This window comes from Carassius gibelio, chromosome B7 (assembly GCF_023724105.1).
Source record: "Carassius gibelio isolate Cgi1373 ecotype wild population from Czech Republic chromosome B7, carGib1.2-hapl.c, whole genome shotgun sequence".
Classification (NCBI taxonomy): domain Eukaryota; kingdom Metazoa; phylum Chordata; class Actinopteri; order Cypriniformes; family Cyprinidae; genus Carassius; species Carassius gibelio.
In genome coordinates this window covers 7925156-7944340 of record NC_068402.1, presented here as the reverse complement: position 1 = coordinate 7944340, position 19185 = coordinate 7925156, and the positions used below count along the sequence as shown (strand labels likewise).

Sequence of the window (19185 nt, the reverse complement as noted above, 5' to 3'; positions counted from 1 at the left end):
ATAAAGGTGAAAATGTTGTTTAGCTTTTATGTAGCCAAGGATAAACATTATAAAGCAAACATTAAAAGTAGTAAAATAAAATAGTATTATTATATATACTTATGTTTTAGAGATTTTGTTATGTGCTGGTTTTTACGTTTTTATTTTTTATTTTTTTATTTTTTTACATTTCGTACGTTTTTAATTTAATATTTGTATTTCAGCAGTATTGCAATTAACATAATTTTTTTAATTCATTTTAGTTATCAGCAACAACACTTGTCTTTATTTGAGCAACGTCTTTTATATTTGTAGCTCCAACACCTGAAGATGAGGCGAAGAGTCCGGAAGAAGATTCATTTGGAGTAAGAAGTTCTTTCTGTCTAGAAAAATCAAAAGGCTAAAGTTCTTCTTTCAATTCAGTTTATTGCTTTATTGTTTTTTTTCTGTAGATGTCGATTGCTGTTGGTCTGGCTGGCTTTGGCTGCGTCTTCCTCATTGTGATTTTCGTTCTCATCAACAAATACAGCAGACGCAACAAATATGGCATAAAAGGTATGACTAGAGTTTTTAGCTGCATTTTCTTAATGTCAAAATAAAGGCAACTTCTTGCTCCATATTTTCAGGAAAGTCAGTGGCTATCTTGCTCGATGGGAATTAATTGATTTGCGGAAAATGCTCTCCTTTACGACAGGTGGTTGGATGGGAGTAAATATATTTTAATAAAAGACAACAAACGTTTTTGTCTTAATGCGCATTTAAGTAAAAAGTGGTCCAATTTTGATGTCATGTTAACTTTAGATATTTTATTCCCAGTGAAAAAAGCAAAACTACCTTAATTCTCTTCATCCTTTCTTGAAGCAACACAATAGATTTCCTCAGTCTTTCAGCTGTCAATCAACTTGCGGGAGTTCTGGGCTTTGGTTTTAGGCTATGTTTAGAGCCTGCTTTTAAACAGTGGTCTGGCACATCATGAGTCAGATAGGGTTTGGTTTGTGCTGTGTGGGTTTGTGTGAATAGAATTTGAGTTGAATGCATCCTCCAGTCTCAGACCTTGGGGAGGCAGTTGGCGGAAATGCCTGCGAGTCTTTCGTTGGTTAGCCTGACTTCCTCTGCTAATATTAAGGTTTATATCACTGTGGTGCCAGTGCATTCAGAAATGCAGTTTTATATTCAAACCTACATCTGTAGTAAAGGTGGGCAGTACCAGAAAAACATATGACGATATGAGCAACAATATATGTATATGAGATTGTTTCAATTTAAATGACCATGAGTTCATACCTACTGTAGTTTTGGATACTTAAATGAAAGATAATTTTCTTTTTAACTCAAGTGTTTCATAAAGTAAAGCTGGTGTTGCATTGATGCCAGTGGTATTATTTACATTAATAATCACACCATTGACCATATAACATTTTAAAGTTATAAATATTATCACCCATTTACTCACCTTCAGGTCATTTCAAACCTGTAGGCAGATTTTTGATGGATTCTTTATGTACCAACACAAACACATTGAGTTTATGCATAACCCCCTTGATCCAACATCCTTTGCTTTTTTCTCATATATGTGTCATAAGATGAAAACGCTCTCTCACTTTGTTGTGACAGTCCTGTGAGAGACAGAAAATATGGCCTTTGTTAATTCCAAAGAGGAACGGCTCATTATGTCTCACGATCGCTGGCAAGGTTAAAGAGGCATAAACGGATTGACACTCAACGCGTGACGTCAATACGGGCCCTTTTCAGCATGCTGGCCTTCCCACAATACACCACTTGTACTGTTTTTCTCTCCAAATCAACTGGAGGTCTCAGGCAGCCATTACCTCAGATTGAGCTGTATTGGATTTTTGCCTCACTCAATCATTCGGGAGCATTTTTTTTTTTGCCGTTTGACTATTAGGGCAAGCAGTAAAATCTGATTTTGTTGTGCGAGTGTGTTTCTTGTTTTCTGTGTTTGGACCTTTAGTTTGCTATAAAATCATCAAATCATGAACAGAGGTTGTGCTGTGCAGCGTCTATCTGATTTTACTTGCCTTTCAAGTCGTTCAGGGCATTTCTGCAAATGGTAAAGCTTCATAATCTGCCTCCGTCTTAATCTAGGTGTTTGGTTGTAATTGTAGGTAAAAATCTAAAGAGAGAACTTGTGTTTGCATATTTTTAATTTAAGCTCATTATCAAGTTTTTCCTCGTAACTGTCTTGAGAATTTGTATACTCTCTTGTATACTTACATTAGTCTACAACAATAAATGGATAAATCAGTAATTATTTCTTAAGGTGAAAGCGTGAACTTTCGTATACAGTAGTTAGTTTCTATAACATGACTATATTACAACGTTTTAACAAGGAAGAAAAGCATTGTTGTGCATAGACATCTGTTGCTGCCATTGTAATGATCAATTTTAACTAACTTTGGCCCTACTGTACATGGTAGTGCTCAAAAATTAATACTTATATGATACTAATTGACAATGTTGTTAGTCATACTACAGCGATAAAAAACACATATTATTGCTGATAACTGATAATTGAATAAAGCAGGCCTAAATGCCTAATTATTTTTAGTGCAAGGGCTGGTTTGATCATATCCTGTATGATGCATACTGTAATTTCCTGATTCTGTGGAGGGAAACTTCTTTTAATCAGTTCCTGTCCACCATCAATCAAAATGTCAATATGACAACAGATAATTGATTTTCATTACCAAGAAGAAAGCACAAAGGAAATGTTGATTTCAAACATTTCTCTTTGCAACATTTCCACTGGGGATTTCAGACGTTTTATTAAATTCAGTTCCAAATAATGCATTCATTTCCTGTCAGGAGAGGATGTTTTAAGAGAGCCTCAGGCTTGTGTATGATCCTATGGTCATTATTTTATCTGAATTATAATCAGACATTTTGTCCAGCCACAGATCTCTAATATAATCAGTATCCCTGCATGATGTAAAAGTGGTATTATAGATATATTGAGTATCGTACATGCATATGGTGTATACAACCCGTGTGCTGTTTTCATAATATATATATATATATATATATATATATATATATATATATATATATATATATATATATATAAATAAATATATATATATATATATATATATATATATATATATATATATAAATATATATATATATATATATATATATATATATACCTCAAAAAAATATTATTTATTTTCGATATATATATATTAAAAATGAATATTTAAATTATATGTATATTTAATTTTAGATTGTTTTTTAGAAAGCATACAACAAAACTACCCTACAATAAGTATTTTCATAAATTATTTTATGAATAATTTATGAATCAGTTATATATGAAAATATAAAGCTATATTTCATAACAAAAACAATGTAAAAGCTTGATTTGTGCATATAATTTCTTAATGTACTCTTAAGTTTTTATAAAGTATAAGGGTACATTTCCAGACGGTGAGGTTGCGCTCATATGTAGATATTTCTGTCGGGTATTATGATAATTACTAACTGCGGTATACTGCATTTAGAATAATCCGGATTCATCAGGATATGATGCTCTAGGGCTTCTGCTTTTGATAAATAATACATCTAAAAAAAAAAAAAGTTTAAATGTACTATCTGCATCACTTTCCTGGAACACCGCAGTGCAAACGAAGAAGCTTTGAAGTTTGTATTCACACCCTTGAGCCAAAAGCTCAGTCTGTGATGTTTACATCCTGAATTGGTTAAATATATTTTCATTATGTGAATGTGCAGGTCAGAGTTCAGCAAACCTGAATGTCAGTGCAGTATCCAGTAAGAGACAACATATATGTATGTGTTTGAATGGAAGTGCAATGTAATTATTTGAGGACACACCTGTTGTGAATCTGGCAGAAATAATTAAGAAATATTGTATTATTACTATTCCAAGTAACAGTTTTCTATCTGAATATATTTTAAAATGTTATTTATTCCTGTAATGCCAAGCTTAATTTTCAGCATCATTACCCCAGTGTCACATGATCCATTTAGAAATCATTCGATTATGAATGACACATGAAAACAAGGCTGCAAATGTATCATTGCAAACACCTGTGATTCTGAACATGTTGTCAATTTTACTTCCAGCCAACTTGAGTCGACATGCTTGACAGATAAGTTGAACATTTTGTACCTGAAAAAGCAGAACAATAACCATGAATGACCTCTTAGGGCTTCCGTACAACAGAAAAACATCTTAATTTTACATAATTTTTTCCGAAGATGTACTGTGAGTAGTCATTCTGGGCTTACTCTTATATGCTGACTTACTGTTTAAGAAATATCTAGCTTACGTATGTATCCCTCTTTCCCTGAAGGAGGGAACGGAGATGTTATGTCAGAACAGACTGAGGAATGGGGTCTCGCCTGAGAACTGGTATGTTAAGTACATTGGTCTGCAGGATTTGCAAGCTCTGCCCCACTGTATGAGTATATAAGGAGCAGCGCAAGCAACTCGCATTCAAGTCTTTGCTTAGGAGCCCAGCCGTGTGACCTGGCCGTAAAGTGGAACAGCGATTGTGGCAAAGGGACATAATTTCTCTGTTCCTTCCTTCAGGGAATGAGGGTTACATTGGTAACATAGATGTTCCCTTTCAGTGGACGAATGGGATTCCTTACAAAATGCCACAATGGTGGGACTTATTAGAAGACTTACAAAGCGAATATCAACCCGCGTAGCGGTGAGACACATGAATCTCTACCCAGCCCGCAGGGTGGAATGTTTCAAAGTCAGAGATGGCAAGGGTTGCTTCCCAAGGAAAAGGAAAACCCGACGCAAACACAACCCGTAAAGTTCTTTTAAAGAAATAGTTCTTTCAGTGGCGCTGAAGCGCTCAGGGGAATGCAGAGCTAGAGAGAAGAAGCAGGAAGCCCACAAGAACCGCTAAATGATGTTTTTGTGCCAACACTCGTTTTGAGACACTCCGGAGAAACAAGCAGCTTAGATGTGCTCGGCTCTGAAGTGAAAGCTTGAATGTCATTTGCTCACGCATTTACATTTAATCATTTAACAGACGCTTTTTTCCAAAGCAACTTACAAATGAGAACATTAGAAGCAGTCAGGTCAACTTTAAAATCAAGGTGATTTTAATGCGAGCGGCTACTGGTAGCCAGTGTAACCATCACGCTGCTCCTTATATAACCATACAGTTGGGCGGAGCTCACAATGCTAATCCCACAGACCAAGGTACTAAATCTACCATTAGTCCATTCTGTTAACAAGACCCCATTTGTCAGTCTGTTCTAATGTAATGTCAAATGTGACCGACTGAAAGGGAACATTTATTATTATCAATGTTGAAAACAACTCTGCTGCTCAATATTTTTGTGGAAACATTTTTTTCAGATTTGATAGAATGTTTAAAAGAACAATTAATTTCACATAAAATTATTTTTTAACATAAAAAAATAAATAAAAAAATAAACACTTATTAATTAATAAACACTTACTTAACAATACCCCCAAACTTTTTAACAATAGTGCACATTATATAGCTTGGCCACATCTTAATGTCACACCAGACATCTGAAATGGCATGAGATCTACTTTTTGGCAAATATTAGGGAAGGAAGTCTCCCTATGAGTCATGACTCATGATGATAACATCACTAACTGCATGTGACAGAGTTTATTTTAGCTTCACCATGAAAACCCTCCCCTTTGCCTCCCTCTATGCACTTTGCCCTGATAGCTCACCTGCCTATTAAGATCCTATCATTGCTGTCACAAGGGCTTAAACCTTCCACGGCTACATTACTGCAATAAGCCAAGGGCTGTTTAGCACACATCATCAAACCCAAAGATTTAATTCCTGACTGACTCACCTTGCCCCAGCCGATGAAGCAGTCAGTGAAACCACGCATAGAACAACAGTTCACATGTGAAGACACCCACCAACATTTTTGCAGCAACCCTGAGACGCAGCTTCTTTGACAGACAGCGATGCACAAAGAAACACTGAAGCTGTCGCTGATACAGATCAATGACCATTTTCTGATGTCAAAATCCCAGCAAGGAATGGCTGCCTTTTTTCCTCCTCCTCCAAAGTGGAACAGGGTCATTCAGCTCCATTTTTCAATTTTGAAAAGCACTTCACTCCATTATGATTGGGGTTTAAAAGGATACTTTGCCCATTGAATTAATGCACTGTGCTGTTTCAACCATATTCCTGCCCTACCAGCAACCGAACAAGTGTCTGTAATCACATCATTTTGGTAATAAAAATGAACATATACCCCTCTTGAGATAGAAAACACCACTGTTCCAAAAAATCCTTGCTCATCTCATATTTTATCATTGTTTCAGGTTCATTTGTTGCTTAAGTGCTCCCCAGCTCTCACATGGTGCCAGTATGAACCCATTATTCCTGACTGTAGTAGTATTTGGTATTATAAGTGGTGTTTGCTAAAGCATTTGAACAAACCTGAAAAAAAAAAAACTTTGACGCATTACTCATCCTGCACTGTTTGCAGAACAGACATGAATGATACATCAAATCGTGTGGCTTAGTGAGACCTTTTTTTAAGCCATTAGAATTGCATTGTTTTGTAGACTATAAAATAGATGAAAACCCATAGGCTTGTCACTGAATATGTCATTTGAACCATATCTAGAGAAGAGAATAGAGACCAGCTTTTGACACGAGATAGTAGAGGCAACCACCAAGAACACTTTAGGCATCATGGAGGAGAGTTTTGTTTTTGTTTGCATAAAAATCAGCCATCTGGCATTTGAATTCAAATAAGGAAGTGGAATTACTGAATCCTATCTATCATTTATATATATTTATCCATGCATCCATTCATTCCATCCGTCCATCCATCTATTCGTATGTCCACCAGTCCAATTGTCTGTTTTTATATCCAACTATCCAATCCCTCCATCTATTTATCCATCCATACATCAGATCCATACATCCACCTATTTGACTATCATTCATTCAATTGTCCATCCATACATCTGTCCAATGTTCCATCAATCCAATTTTTCATCTGTCCCTCTATTTTTATATCTATCCATTTGTCAATCCATCCATCCATTCTTTCCATCATCCATTCATTCATTCATCTATCTACTTTGTCATTCATCAATTCATATATCATCTATCGATTTATCTGTACATCTATCCAATCATCCTATTCCTCCATCCTTCTCTATATTCAACCCATCCGTCCATCCATCCATCCATCTGTCTACTGTTCCATCCATCCAGTTGTCCATCTGTCTATTTATCCATCTATTTGTGTATCTTTCCATCTGTCAGTTAATCATTTTTTTCTGTTCATCTATCCACTTGGCCATCCATCTATTTGTATGCATACTTGTCCGTTTTTCTGTCCATCTATCCAACCATCCAATCCATCCATTCGTTAATTCCATCAATACATCCACCTATTTGTCCATTCATCCACTCATTCATCCACTTTTCTATCGATCTAGTTGTCCATCTGTGCATCTATCCATCTATATGTGCATCTATCCATCCATCCATCTATCCATATCTGTTCATTCATTTATCTATCCATTTGGTCATCCATCCATTTGAATGTCCATCTGTCCAATTTTCTGTCCATCTATCCAACCATTCAATCCCTCATCTATCCATCCATCCAATCATCTATTTATACATACATATATCTGTCCACTGTTCCATCTCTCCAATCGTTCATCTGTCCATCTATTCATGCCTCTATCCATCTGTCCATCCATCATTCTATCTACCCATCCATCCATCAAAATTTGACTTCTGCTGAAATCCATCCACCTATCCATCAATCCATTTATTTCTCTGTTCATCCATTCATTCCTCCATCTATCCATCCATACTTTTATTATGTCCATCCAATCATCTATCTCTCCATCTATTTGTGCATCTATACATCTGTCCATCCCTCTATTCTTTCTGTTTACCCATTCATCTAAATTTGGCATCTGATTAAATCCAAGTTATCCATCCATCCAATCATCTATCCATACATACATACATACAATTTGACATCGGCTGAAATCCATCCAAGTCATCTGTCCATCAGTCCATTCTTTCTGTCTACCAACCATCCATCGAAAATTGACATCTGCTGAAATCCATCCATCCATCCATCTATAGACCGGAGTATAGAGGGGGTGGTGTTGGCACAGTGGATAAGACACATGCCTTTGGTGTGAGAGTCCTGGGTTCGAATCCATCTTTTCAATTCTGTCTACCCATCCATCCATCCATTGAAATCCGTCCATCAAGTCATCCGTCAGTCTATTCATCTGTCCATCCATCCATTCATTATTGTCTACCCATCCATCCATCGAAAATTAACATCTGCTGAAATCCATCCATCTATAGATCCGTCCATCCATCAGTTTCTCTGTTTATCCATTCGTCCATCCATCTATCCACCCATACTTTTATTCCATCTATCCAATCATCCATCCATCCATCCATCCAGGAAATGTGACATTTGTTTTTGAAATTTAAATTGCAATTGTGTGTCCTATTTGCTACCTCAATTTAAAATTCAACTGAATTTCAGGGGTTTAGAAGGCATTTAAAAAACAATTCGGAAATACAATAGCTCAATATGGTCTATTTTTATAGTAACCTGTGGATAAACTATATGCTTCTCTGTGACTGAGCTGTTTTTTTCCAACATAAGTACTATCTAGTAAAAACACTTAACCTCTGAATGCTGTTCACCAGACAGATACTGCCCATCTCAACTCTATTATATAGGGAATAGGGGACATTGATAAACGCTGTTCTCTCCCTCTTAAGGCAGTATGAAATGGAGATGAAGGTGTGTGTCGTGCAGAGATGAGGGGTCATTATCAGCCCCCTAAAGGCAGTGCACTTAATCAATTTCATGCCAGTGAAATGGCTCAGTCCCTCTTGCCGTAACACCATTAAACATGACAGAAGCTGACATGGTCTGGACGTGCTTTGATAATGATTGGGGTGAGCACATGTAGATTACACAAAAAAAAAAAATTGTATGCAGTTAATTGTGAACTGGTGAGATAAATATGTTCTAGAACTTCAGTCCAGGGTCAGAATTCTCATTACAGATATGTTTGGTTTATTTTGGGCTTGTGTCTGTAGATAATTCAAGGTGAGGAGCAGAAATCTTCTGTTAAAACTTGGCCTAAAAGAAAAACTTTAGATTTAGATTTAGAAGTGCATATGCACCAGAGATGCAAATGTCTGGTTATAATGCGTTTTTATTTTATTTTTTTTCAAAATGTTTGACCATGTTATGTTTTATTATAGTACAATAGCTCATTCTGACTTTGATATGACTATTTATTTTAATCACAGTCACCTTAAATCAGTGGCTCCATTCTTGTATGTAACACACAAAATAGCCGTATTTGAAAAAGTTATTGGAGGTTATTGTCTTTTAGGTAAAGTAAAGTATAAATTGTTCTGCAAAATTTAATGGTTTATAAATCAGTAAAAATGCTGAAACATATATTGTTAACTGTTATTACAGTACAATTTGTAATATTGTGAAATATTATTAATATTTGAAAACATTTTTGTTTTATATATTTAAAAATAATAATAATAATCTATTCCTGTAAATAAAGTTGAAAGTTTAGCAGCAATTACACCAGTTATTTGTCCCATGATCCTTTAGAAATTACTCAAAATATGCTGTTTTGCTACTGCTGCTGCAAAAAAAAAAACATTATTATCATTATATTTTAGTTATACAGTAATATATGTTAACAGTAATATATTTTTTCAGGATTCTGCTGAAAGTTGAAAAGAGCAGCATTTATTCTAAATAGAAATCGTAACATTCTAAATCAATTTAATGTGCCCTTGCTGGATAAATGTATCAATTAAAAAAATATATAAATAAAAAGAGTAGAACAGTTGTCCTAGCTTATGCAAAATGTAAGTATTTTGTAGCACCTGTTTCCAAATATGTATATGTGTGTATGTACGTGCATTTATCCTGATTCTGATTATCCATGCTCTGCATCCTAGTTTTCCAAAGACTATCTGTCTGACCTGTGCAATACACTTTTGAAAACACAGGGGCATTCTGTGCATTAACTTTAGCGGAACTGTCATCTATAATAGGCAATTTCTGTGATCGTCATGGTGTGTTGTCACGGTTGTCACAAGAGAGGAGGACACAATAGTGAAGAGTGCTGTAGGGATGGAGAAATCATTACTTTTCCACACTGAATCAAGACTGTGTTTCCCCCTCACCAGTGTTCTGCATTTATTGATAGGTCACTTAATTTAATAGAGCCTCCACAATGCTCATAATGTCAATGACGTGAGCTGTCTGCCTTAGTATACACATCTCAAGCCTTTGTTTTTTCATGAAGGAAACAAAATTTATACATACATATTTACAAAAATTATATAAAGTATATGTATAAACAGATAGATAAATAGACAAATAGTTGACGCAAACAAGACCAAATGCAGTTCAGGATGCAGATATTTTAATGTCATCACTGTTGGTTACACTTTCAAACTTTGTGCTTTACTTTCTTGAAAAGTATAAAGTATATACTAATGAAATATAGACAGCACACCTGAGGCTAAAATTATAAGTTACAATTATGCTTTTGAATAGATTCAGTATGTTAACATGGTTCAGGCTGACTTAAAGTTTCAAACAAAGGAAAATAAATACATTGTTGCAAGCAGTGTAATTATACAATACAATGGCACTTTAATGTTGATTTGTACATAATAACTTTCTGTCTGGACTTTTTTGCACTTAAATGATATTCAGCAAAAAAATTAAAAAAATAAATAACGTTTTTTGTTATATGGAGGTCATCCATTGTTATTGTTCTTTTGTCTTTTTCGCACACAAAATGTTTAATTTATCTGTCAAACATCAATCTATAAGCATGTAGACTCAAGTTGGCTGAAAATAAAATTGTCCATAAATTCTAATCTAATGCACTACCTTCTGTATCTTATGCACACACTCTCATTCACTCACATAAATCATGCTTTGCGTGCAATCAGACATTCAGGAACAAACTTTTTAGCACTGCCCCGCATATTTTTATAAACTATAAATATCTTAATCTCTCAAGGGCTACATTAACTTTCTCAACATGGAGCTGGTAATATCATTGTTTCTAAAGGAATAAGGAAGTCACAGCTTCACTGTCAGTAGAGAAATGTGGCCAAACGGAGGTAATTCATATGTGCACAGATTCTCTTTCCTCTCTTTTTCTCTCTCTCGTGTAAATTAACACTTGATGAATTACAATGTTCTGAGAATAGAATATTGAAGTAGAGATCGCTAAACTATAAGCTAACAGGTGCTTTCAGAAAGAAAGTGTGTTTATAGCGGAAAGAGAGCACGTGCACAGGGTTGCCAGGTTGACAAAGACAAGTAACACACTTATTTCCGTATTGTGCAATGTTTCGGAGATAACATCTCTTTATATCAGGCAACCCCGGTTTCCGGTGTGTTCCCGGTTGTGTGATTAAACCTGACCCAAGCTTGCGCTTTTCAACTCAATTTTAAACGGTGTCCTTGTATCCAAATTAAGCACTGTCCACTGCTGTGCTTGTGCCACAATATCCATACTGGGCCAGCTGTATCGATATTCGTATTGTCAAATCTCTGTGACGATACATCGTCGTATAGATATTTTGAACACAGCACTAGTAATGATGCTGAAAATTCGGCTTTGCACTACAGGAATAATTAAAAAAATTTATTAAAATATAAAAAAAGCTATTTAGAATTAAAATAATAGTTCACAGTATTAAAGGCAAAAGTCTAATAATGCATGGCCCTCTAAGGGGTTCCATAATGTCCTGCATTAATTAATGACTGTAAAATTAGTCATCACCCAAAAGGCAGAAGTTTAGATGAGCGTTTGCTTCTAAAAGGCTTCTGTTCTTATGTCACAGCTTTTGTAACTTAATCTGTCTTAGTGCTGCTTTTCTGCTCCAGTGGGAACAAATGCAGCCAATTTTTTTTCATTGAGCGTGATAATTAGCAACAATTGTAAAAGTAATTTCCCAGATTAAGCAACCTCGACAGAGCAAAGCATGTCTATTAGCTTAAAGCCGGGTGCACACTGTATGATTCTTGCAGTAATTTTGTCGTGTGAGACTAAATTTGCAGGTCGCATAGTGTGACATGCTCACCAATGGCTGATTAATTGCCTTTGTTCTGAATCTTGTACAATCTGAGAAGCGTTGATCATAAAGGATGGTAAAAAAAAAAGATGCAGTGGGCACTTGGTTTAAAATGAAAATGAAGCACATGATGGCTCTTCTTGGAATAGGAGTTCATTGAATTGTCAAAAATTTACATTTGCTGAAAATTTACTCAACCTCAAGCCATCTAAAATATAGATTTTTTTATAGGATAGGTTTTGGAGAAATTTGTGCAGTTTGAGAGTCCAAACAGCTGAAAAAAACATCACAGTAGTCTACAAATATGAGTCCTCTATCCATAATTTTGGGTGAACTACTCATTTAAGGCCATCTGACCAACACGTCACTGAAAAGGGAATAAATTGGAACTCTATCAGTAAGACATAAATGTTAAATGTATTGCTTCCATACAGTGCTTTAAGTGGCCCAAAAGAGGTGACAGTACTCTATTATATCCTAATATATATATATTAGGGGTGTAACGGTTCACAAAATTCACAGTTCGGTTCGATACGATACACTGATGTCACGGTTCGGTTCGGTACATTTTAGATACAGCAAAATGTAAAAACATCTCAACTTTTCAGAATGCCGCAAGCGCACAGCAGGTCATGTGACAAGAACTAACCAATCAGCTTCATCCTTTCCCGTAACAACGTTGAAAGCTCAGCCAAGATGAAGGAACAGCTGATCATAGTTGTATATGGATTGCAATTTTGAAATAAATTTAGTAGCAGAGCTACTGCAAGCGATTTTTAGTGCTGCAAATCCATTTATCCTTTGCTGAAATTTCAGCGTCTCATGGAGAGAGCACGTCATTGTTGCTTAGCAAAGGCAGACGCCTCAGGGGCGCTTCTGCCCGAGCGTTTTGGAAAGGAGGAGAAAGCGGCGCGACTAGCGTTTTCCACGCGTTTTTAGGCACGATATGTGAACGGCCCCTAAGGCGCTCGCTCACTCAGCACGCGCTGAAGGCTCGTTGCAAAATGTCTAATGCATTTAGCAGACCAGAAGTTGAAGATCCTCCAATAACCAACAGGTCTGTTTGGGTGCACTTTGGATTCCCTGTAAGCTATAATGGTGTACCGGTGTCTAAATGCTGCGGGGATAGTTTGTTGTTTCTCATTTTTTTCGTCTTTCCCAGATACTAACACAATAAGGTGATGTCGGCGTAAATGAGTTGACATGTTTCAAGTATTTCCGCTGGTGTTTTTTTTTATTTATTTATTTTTTCCCCGCTGGTGTACCCTATTGTCATGTAGCAGATACGACATACCGTTGTTTTTTTATCCACCACTCTCTTGCCATCACCATGATAGCTTACAGGGAATCCAAAGTGCACCCAAACACCAGACCTGTTGGTTATTGGAGGATCTTCTATTTCTGGTCTGTTAAACGCATTGGCCATTTTGCAACGAGCCTTCAGCGCGTACTGAGTGAGCGAGCGCCTGACTGAGTAGCCTAACATAAACATATAACTATAAGTTGGTGTTTTTTTCTTCTTCGGGGGTGTCAGGGGCGTTGCCTGTTACGTCGTTTGGGTTATTGGGCTACCTTGTTGAACGCATATCATTATATTTCTCTCTCTTTTTTTTTTTTTTATATAATTAATTAGTCCAGCGAACCGGTTCAATACGAATACGCGTACCGTAGCGATATCATTCAGGCTTCCTGGGGTATCAGCCAGCGAGTCATCTGATTTTGACTGTGTTGATTTAATACTCAGAGCCTGAAGCCAGGAGAGCATTTTAAGTATTGTTCATTGTCTTTAAATTTATAGCGAGCCAAGTGTGCTCGTTTCATTCACTCTCTCCGGCCACGTTGAGTTGTTACTGATAACGACATAAGCAACGAATGCTGTTATCACTTGTAAAACTCAAGGGTGTATGGGTAATGTAGTATCTGCTCTCGGTGGGACGAATTAGGAAGTTTGCATTGTGAAGGGCACTCTGAAAAGCAGCAGCGCAGGCAATAGAATAAAACCTCTATTAAAACAGATGTCCAAATGAGCGTACCGGTACGCTAAAAGCACGTTCTGGGCGCAGAGAGAGGTGGCGGTACACTCAAGAGATATATTTGGAAGTGACGGTACTGAGTACCGGTGCGTACCGGCCCACTTAAAGCACTGCTTCCATAGCAGATGATTTTGTGGTGGCTAAAGCCAAGAAGGTTGCTGGTTAGAACCATAGATGATCAAATCTATGAAGTATGACCATTGTGCCACTGAGAGGCACTTAACCCCAGCTGCTCAGAGGGAATTGTTGTTGTATTAAACAAAGAGTTGCTTTTGATAAAAGTATCCACTAAATGAAAATAAATCTCTAAATCTGTCATTTTTCTGTCACCAGGGTTAAATTTTAGTCCTGTCTGACAAGATCATTTGCAAAATTTATAGCGTATTGTGATATTGCATTGTGGGATCCTTGGCAACTCCCAGATCGAATGTTTTCCTCATTTTCTTTTCAGCATATTTAGGATCTCTGTTGAAGGTATGCGAAGAGTCACGTATCTCAGACATTAGTCAAAGACAGTCATCCATCCGGTCGATCTGCTAGAGGAACACTTGTATTCTTTCACTGTACATGTCAAAAACAGCGTCTGCCATGTTCTGATACCAGCGTCATCCCTCAGAGAACGCGTCATGTTCAGATAAGTGGGCGAATGCAAATCAGTCTTATTTCCAGCGCTCTAGTGTTTGATAAACAGCACAGAAACCACTGCACTCTCAGAATCACACACCTCTAAAATAGCCTATAATCATTTTAATCCCAGATGTGAGAGGAAGTTGCTTTTTTAAAGATCACAGTTTGCTTCTGAAAAATGTCAGCACACACAGTTTGTTTGAGAACTTGAAACACTCGTCTTTCTCTTATGTTGATCAAACAAAAGGAATATTCTTACTTTTTTCACCTTTGCCTTAAGCAGTTAAAAGGAGAAATGTAATACTTGGATTGAGATCTGGTGACTGTGGAGGCCATTTTGGTAAAGTGAAATCAGTGCCATGTTCAAGAAACCAGTCTGAGATGATTTGAGCTTTGTGACATGGTGCATTATTCTGCTGGAATGGCCATTTTATACTGTACAACAGTCCACTAAACCAACAATATATATTCTGTTACATTTAGACACAATATTGTCTGTTTTTCCTTAATTTCACCAATAAAAAAACAGCAGGACTGTTGTGTCTTTTTCTAAGCATCACACGGTGCTGTTTTATTATAGAATGAATCAATTTTTTTATTTTATAAATCGACTGAGCAGTTAATAAAGACAGTCAGTAGCTTCTTCTTGGATGAATTAGCAGTTTTAACAATTCGGTTGAATGAACAAATTGAATATTTCATAATTCAAAAAAAATAAAAATAAATAAAATATATATATATATATAATAATAATATATTAACCATTTAAAACTCATTTATTCTTAACTTTATTATACAGGTTTTTTTGTTTGTTTGTTTTTGTTTTTTACACAACTGATTGAATTTTCTTCTGGGAACAGTAAAAAATGGCCCACTTTTTTTTGTATTGTATTGTATTTTTTTGTACTGTAATTTCACATCAAGTAATTCGTTTGACATACCTAATAATTATATATCATCATGCATACCTAATCAAAAATTCACTCCGTATTTGAGTGTGTTTTGCTTATCATGTCACATTGTTAGCTTAGCAACATACACTCAAACTCAACCATGAGTGTCTTAATTAAGAAATGCCATTTGCATCCTATGACTGTGAAGATGGTTGATACCTACTGTATGTAGAGCACTTCAAACCAGTCAATTAAGAGGTTCCATGACATTAGTATGCTGTCTTAGTAGGTAACAGCCTAATTATGCTGTACAACAGAGAGCACAACCACTCACTAGGGTTTGGAAAATAGATATTGTAAAGCTGTCTAACAGCTGCAGTAAGAAAGATCCATCAAGAGCTTTTCTGAATGGAAGTGATACATTCAGGTGATCATATACAGTGCAGGTGTGTTTTTTAATTGGCAGGATATAATCGGCAGCGTGGTCCTCTCAAACATCTGTTTGAAACTGATTTCAAAGATAATGGTAATCATATAGGCGTCAGTCATATATTATGTATTACTTGTCCCATTTGGTCTTCACTTTGAGTGACAATATACTAATTACCCCCTCTGGGACATGGGCTTTCTAGAAATCATTTGGAGAAATACCATGAATCATGTTGCATCCTCAAGAACTTGATGAATCAGATCAGTGCTGGTTAGTGTCTGCAGAATGGCAGCAACTTTAAGTGCCACAAAAAGCTACCCATTTATGTCAATCACAGGCATTAGTCTTTCTAAGGACTAATACAGCAATCACAGATGGACAAGCATGAGATATGGATTTTTCTTTTGATTCACAAATAACTAAATGACTTCAAGGGCAGCATCGGAAAATCAAGAAAAGGTTGGAACTTCAAAAATGTCGCTATCGTTCAGCAGCACACTGATTGCTGGAGGATATTCTGCCTCATGTAAGAAATAAACTGAAAGGCTTATGGACAGAATATATTGAAATCCTAACAAGAGCTGTTTGCTTTCTCTCAAACAGTGATAAGCCTCAGGCAGCATTCAGTGCTGCAAAGCCCCCTCATCGAGTATTTATGTGACATCTGAAAGAGCAGGAATTAAAAAAAAAAAAAGAAAAAAAAAACCAGTGTGAATGTTTGATAACTGTAGAAATGATTTAAATGCATGGGATGCTCTCTCTTTGAATAAAGCGTAACATTGAAGTTTGTCATTAGTGCTGTTTAGAATAGAAGTGCCACTTTACATTAATGTGTTACCCTTAAAGAGGTCAGGTTGTGAAGAACATAAACCTGGGTGTGCAATAAACCATGATTAACATTTTCAAGGGCGTTTATCCTCAAAATCTAAATAATTTATTAAATATATAAAGTTGTGCTGAAAGTCCGTGCCAAAAGCCTTTGTCATTAAAAGTCATTAAAAGTCCTAAAAGAATGTATGCATGCATAAATTAATAAATAAATAAATTGACAAAAATATAGCAAATTGTTAACATTGCAAAGAATATTACAAGTAATACATATAATAAACCAGTTTCAATATATTAATATATTAAAAGTGCAATGTTGCAATTAATAAATACATAAAATAAAAAAATAAAAAATAAAATGGACGCACCTCATTATTCCAATGATTTTGAATGTTTTGCATTTGAGTTTTTTGTATGTGACATTATTTTCAGAGGTGATTCTCAATCGATTCTCATTATGATAATAATAATTAAAAAAAAATAATCAGCACAAATTACATTTACTGTAAAAGCTTCTCGGGGGGATATCAAATTAATAATGCATTATTAAATATAATGCTTTAATATATTTATTTCTCCCAGACAAAACGGTTACTCTGGTAATCCACTATAAATAGCTACATGAATCAAAATGAAATATTTCTCATATTTGCCTTTAATGATTAAAAACAGCACTGACAGGGGAATCCCTGTGTTCTATCTAGACATTGTAACAGGGTCACAGAACCGACATGAAAAAAAAGCCTGCAAGTCTTAAATTATTAAATTAAGTGTTGCTCACATTCTCTCGTTTTGTTCTCGATTTGAGCTTGTTTGTTCCTGTGAACTTGTCGCTTTGTTCTTTGGATGGGATAAACACAGTTGCATTATTATTTAAAAGCAGCTAAATATATTCCAAGGGCCCCTATATGTGTGTGTGTGTGTGTGTGTGTGTGTTTTGTTTGGCTTTAATAAACTGCTTGGACTACCCATGGAATTCTATCTAGAATTAACTGGAGAGCTAAAAAGAAATGCTTATTTGATACATGTTATGTAACCATCTGTGGCACGACTTGAGGAGAATCAGACAATAATTACATTCTTGCCTCCAGCACTGTGTCTGATTGAGCCCATTATGCAAACCCAGATTTTGGGTGACAGCGGCTCACCTCTGTGATTATCTGTCCTGCAGATTTAAGATTAGCTGGTGTGTATTTTGGCTTTCCGTTTGCTACGGTATTTGCAGATGTATTTCCTAGAGTCCTCAAGTTGTGACTGAACCCATGCTGGTGCTTTGGTCTAGGGAGCTTTAGGAGATTGTCATTGTCTGTGGTTATTGATGTGACTTCCTTCCCTTCAGACCTCATAGAACCAAACTTTGCACCATGCATTCATTTGTCTATAAATTCATTTGGATTCACATGAAGACATACTGTACAAACTATCCACAAAAATGTGCACATCTGTGGCAGAAACAACTTTAAACAGTTTGCGTTGTTAGATAACTGGAATGAATATGTTTGCAACATTTAGCCTCCATGCAGCCTGTAGCATTCTCATATTTATGTGCAGTATGAAGTGCTGTGCTGGCACTTAAACCGTCCAAATCTATTTTCTATGCGTCTGGGCCTGCCGCTGTGGGTTTTGAATGTGGCTCATTGAACAGAGTTTTCTTTTCACTGTTGGATCAGTGAAGTCATGGGGCCACGCAGAAGCCTGATCGATAGCAGTCTTACTGTCAGTATCTGAGTAATCCAATGTTTCTGTGCACTCCCTGCGACTCTGTAATACAAGGTAAATATTTAATGGCCCTTGCTCAATCGTGGCCCACCACCGACTGCCCAGGATGATGCAACGATATCAATTTTGATCACACCTCCCTCTGTTTAAATGGCTGGAGTGTGACTGATGAAAGTGGCTCTTTATTTTTTCATTGCACTTCAGTTCATGAGATTGTGTGCTAGTGTAGACTATAAAAAAGTTGGTCTAATGCTTGTATTGTGCTTGGTTAGCCATTCTAATGTACATGGAGCCTGGTAACATTGTTAATTACATGTTGAGTTGTATTTTTTTCTTGTTTTCCACGTCCACTACTTCTGTTTTTTAGTCAATTCAGTAGAGTGGCAGAATGTTCTTGACTACTGAACTTATGGTTATTTTTGTTCACCCTTGTAACATATTGTTAGAGAACTGATATGGTTGTACAATGACAAGCTTTATTTATTTATTCATTTATTGCATGTTCCCATTAACATTCAATCATGTATTCATTT

General features: G+C 36.1%; 1 protein-coding gene across 1 annotated transcript in view; it reads left to right on the top strand.

Moving 5' to 3' along the window:
- Positions 1–19185, top strand: part of ntrk3b (neurotrophic tyrosine kinase, receptor, type 3b) — a 112075-nt gene that overhangs the window by 65187 nt on the left and 27703 nt on the right. The window contains exons 10-11 of the mRNA XM_052562346.1: positions 295–344; positions 432–534. Coding sequence (XP_052418306.1) covers positions 295–344; positions 432–534 — 153 coding nt within the window. The remainder of the gene's footprint in view (positions 1–294; positions 345–431; positions 535–19185) is intronic.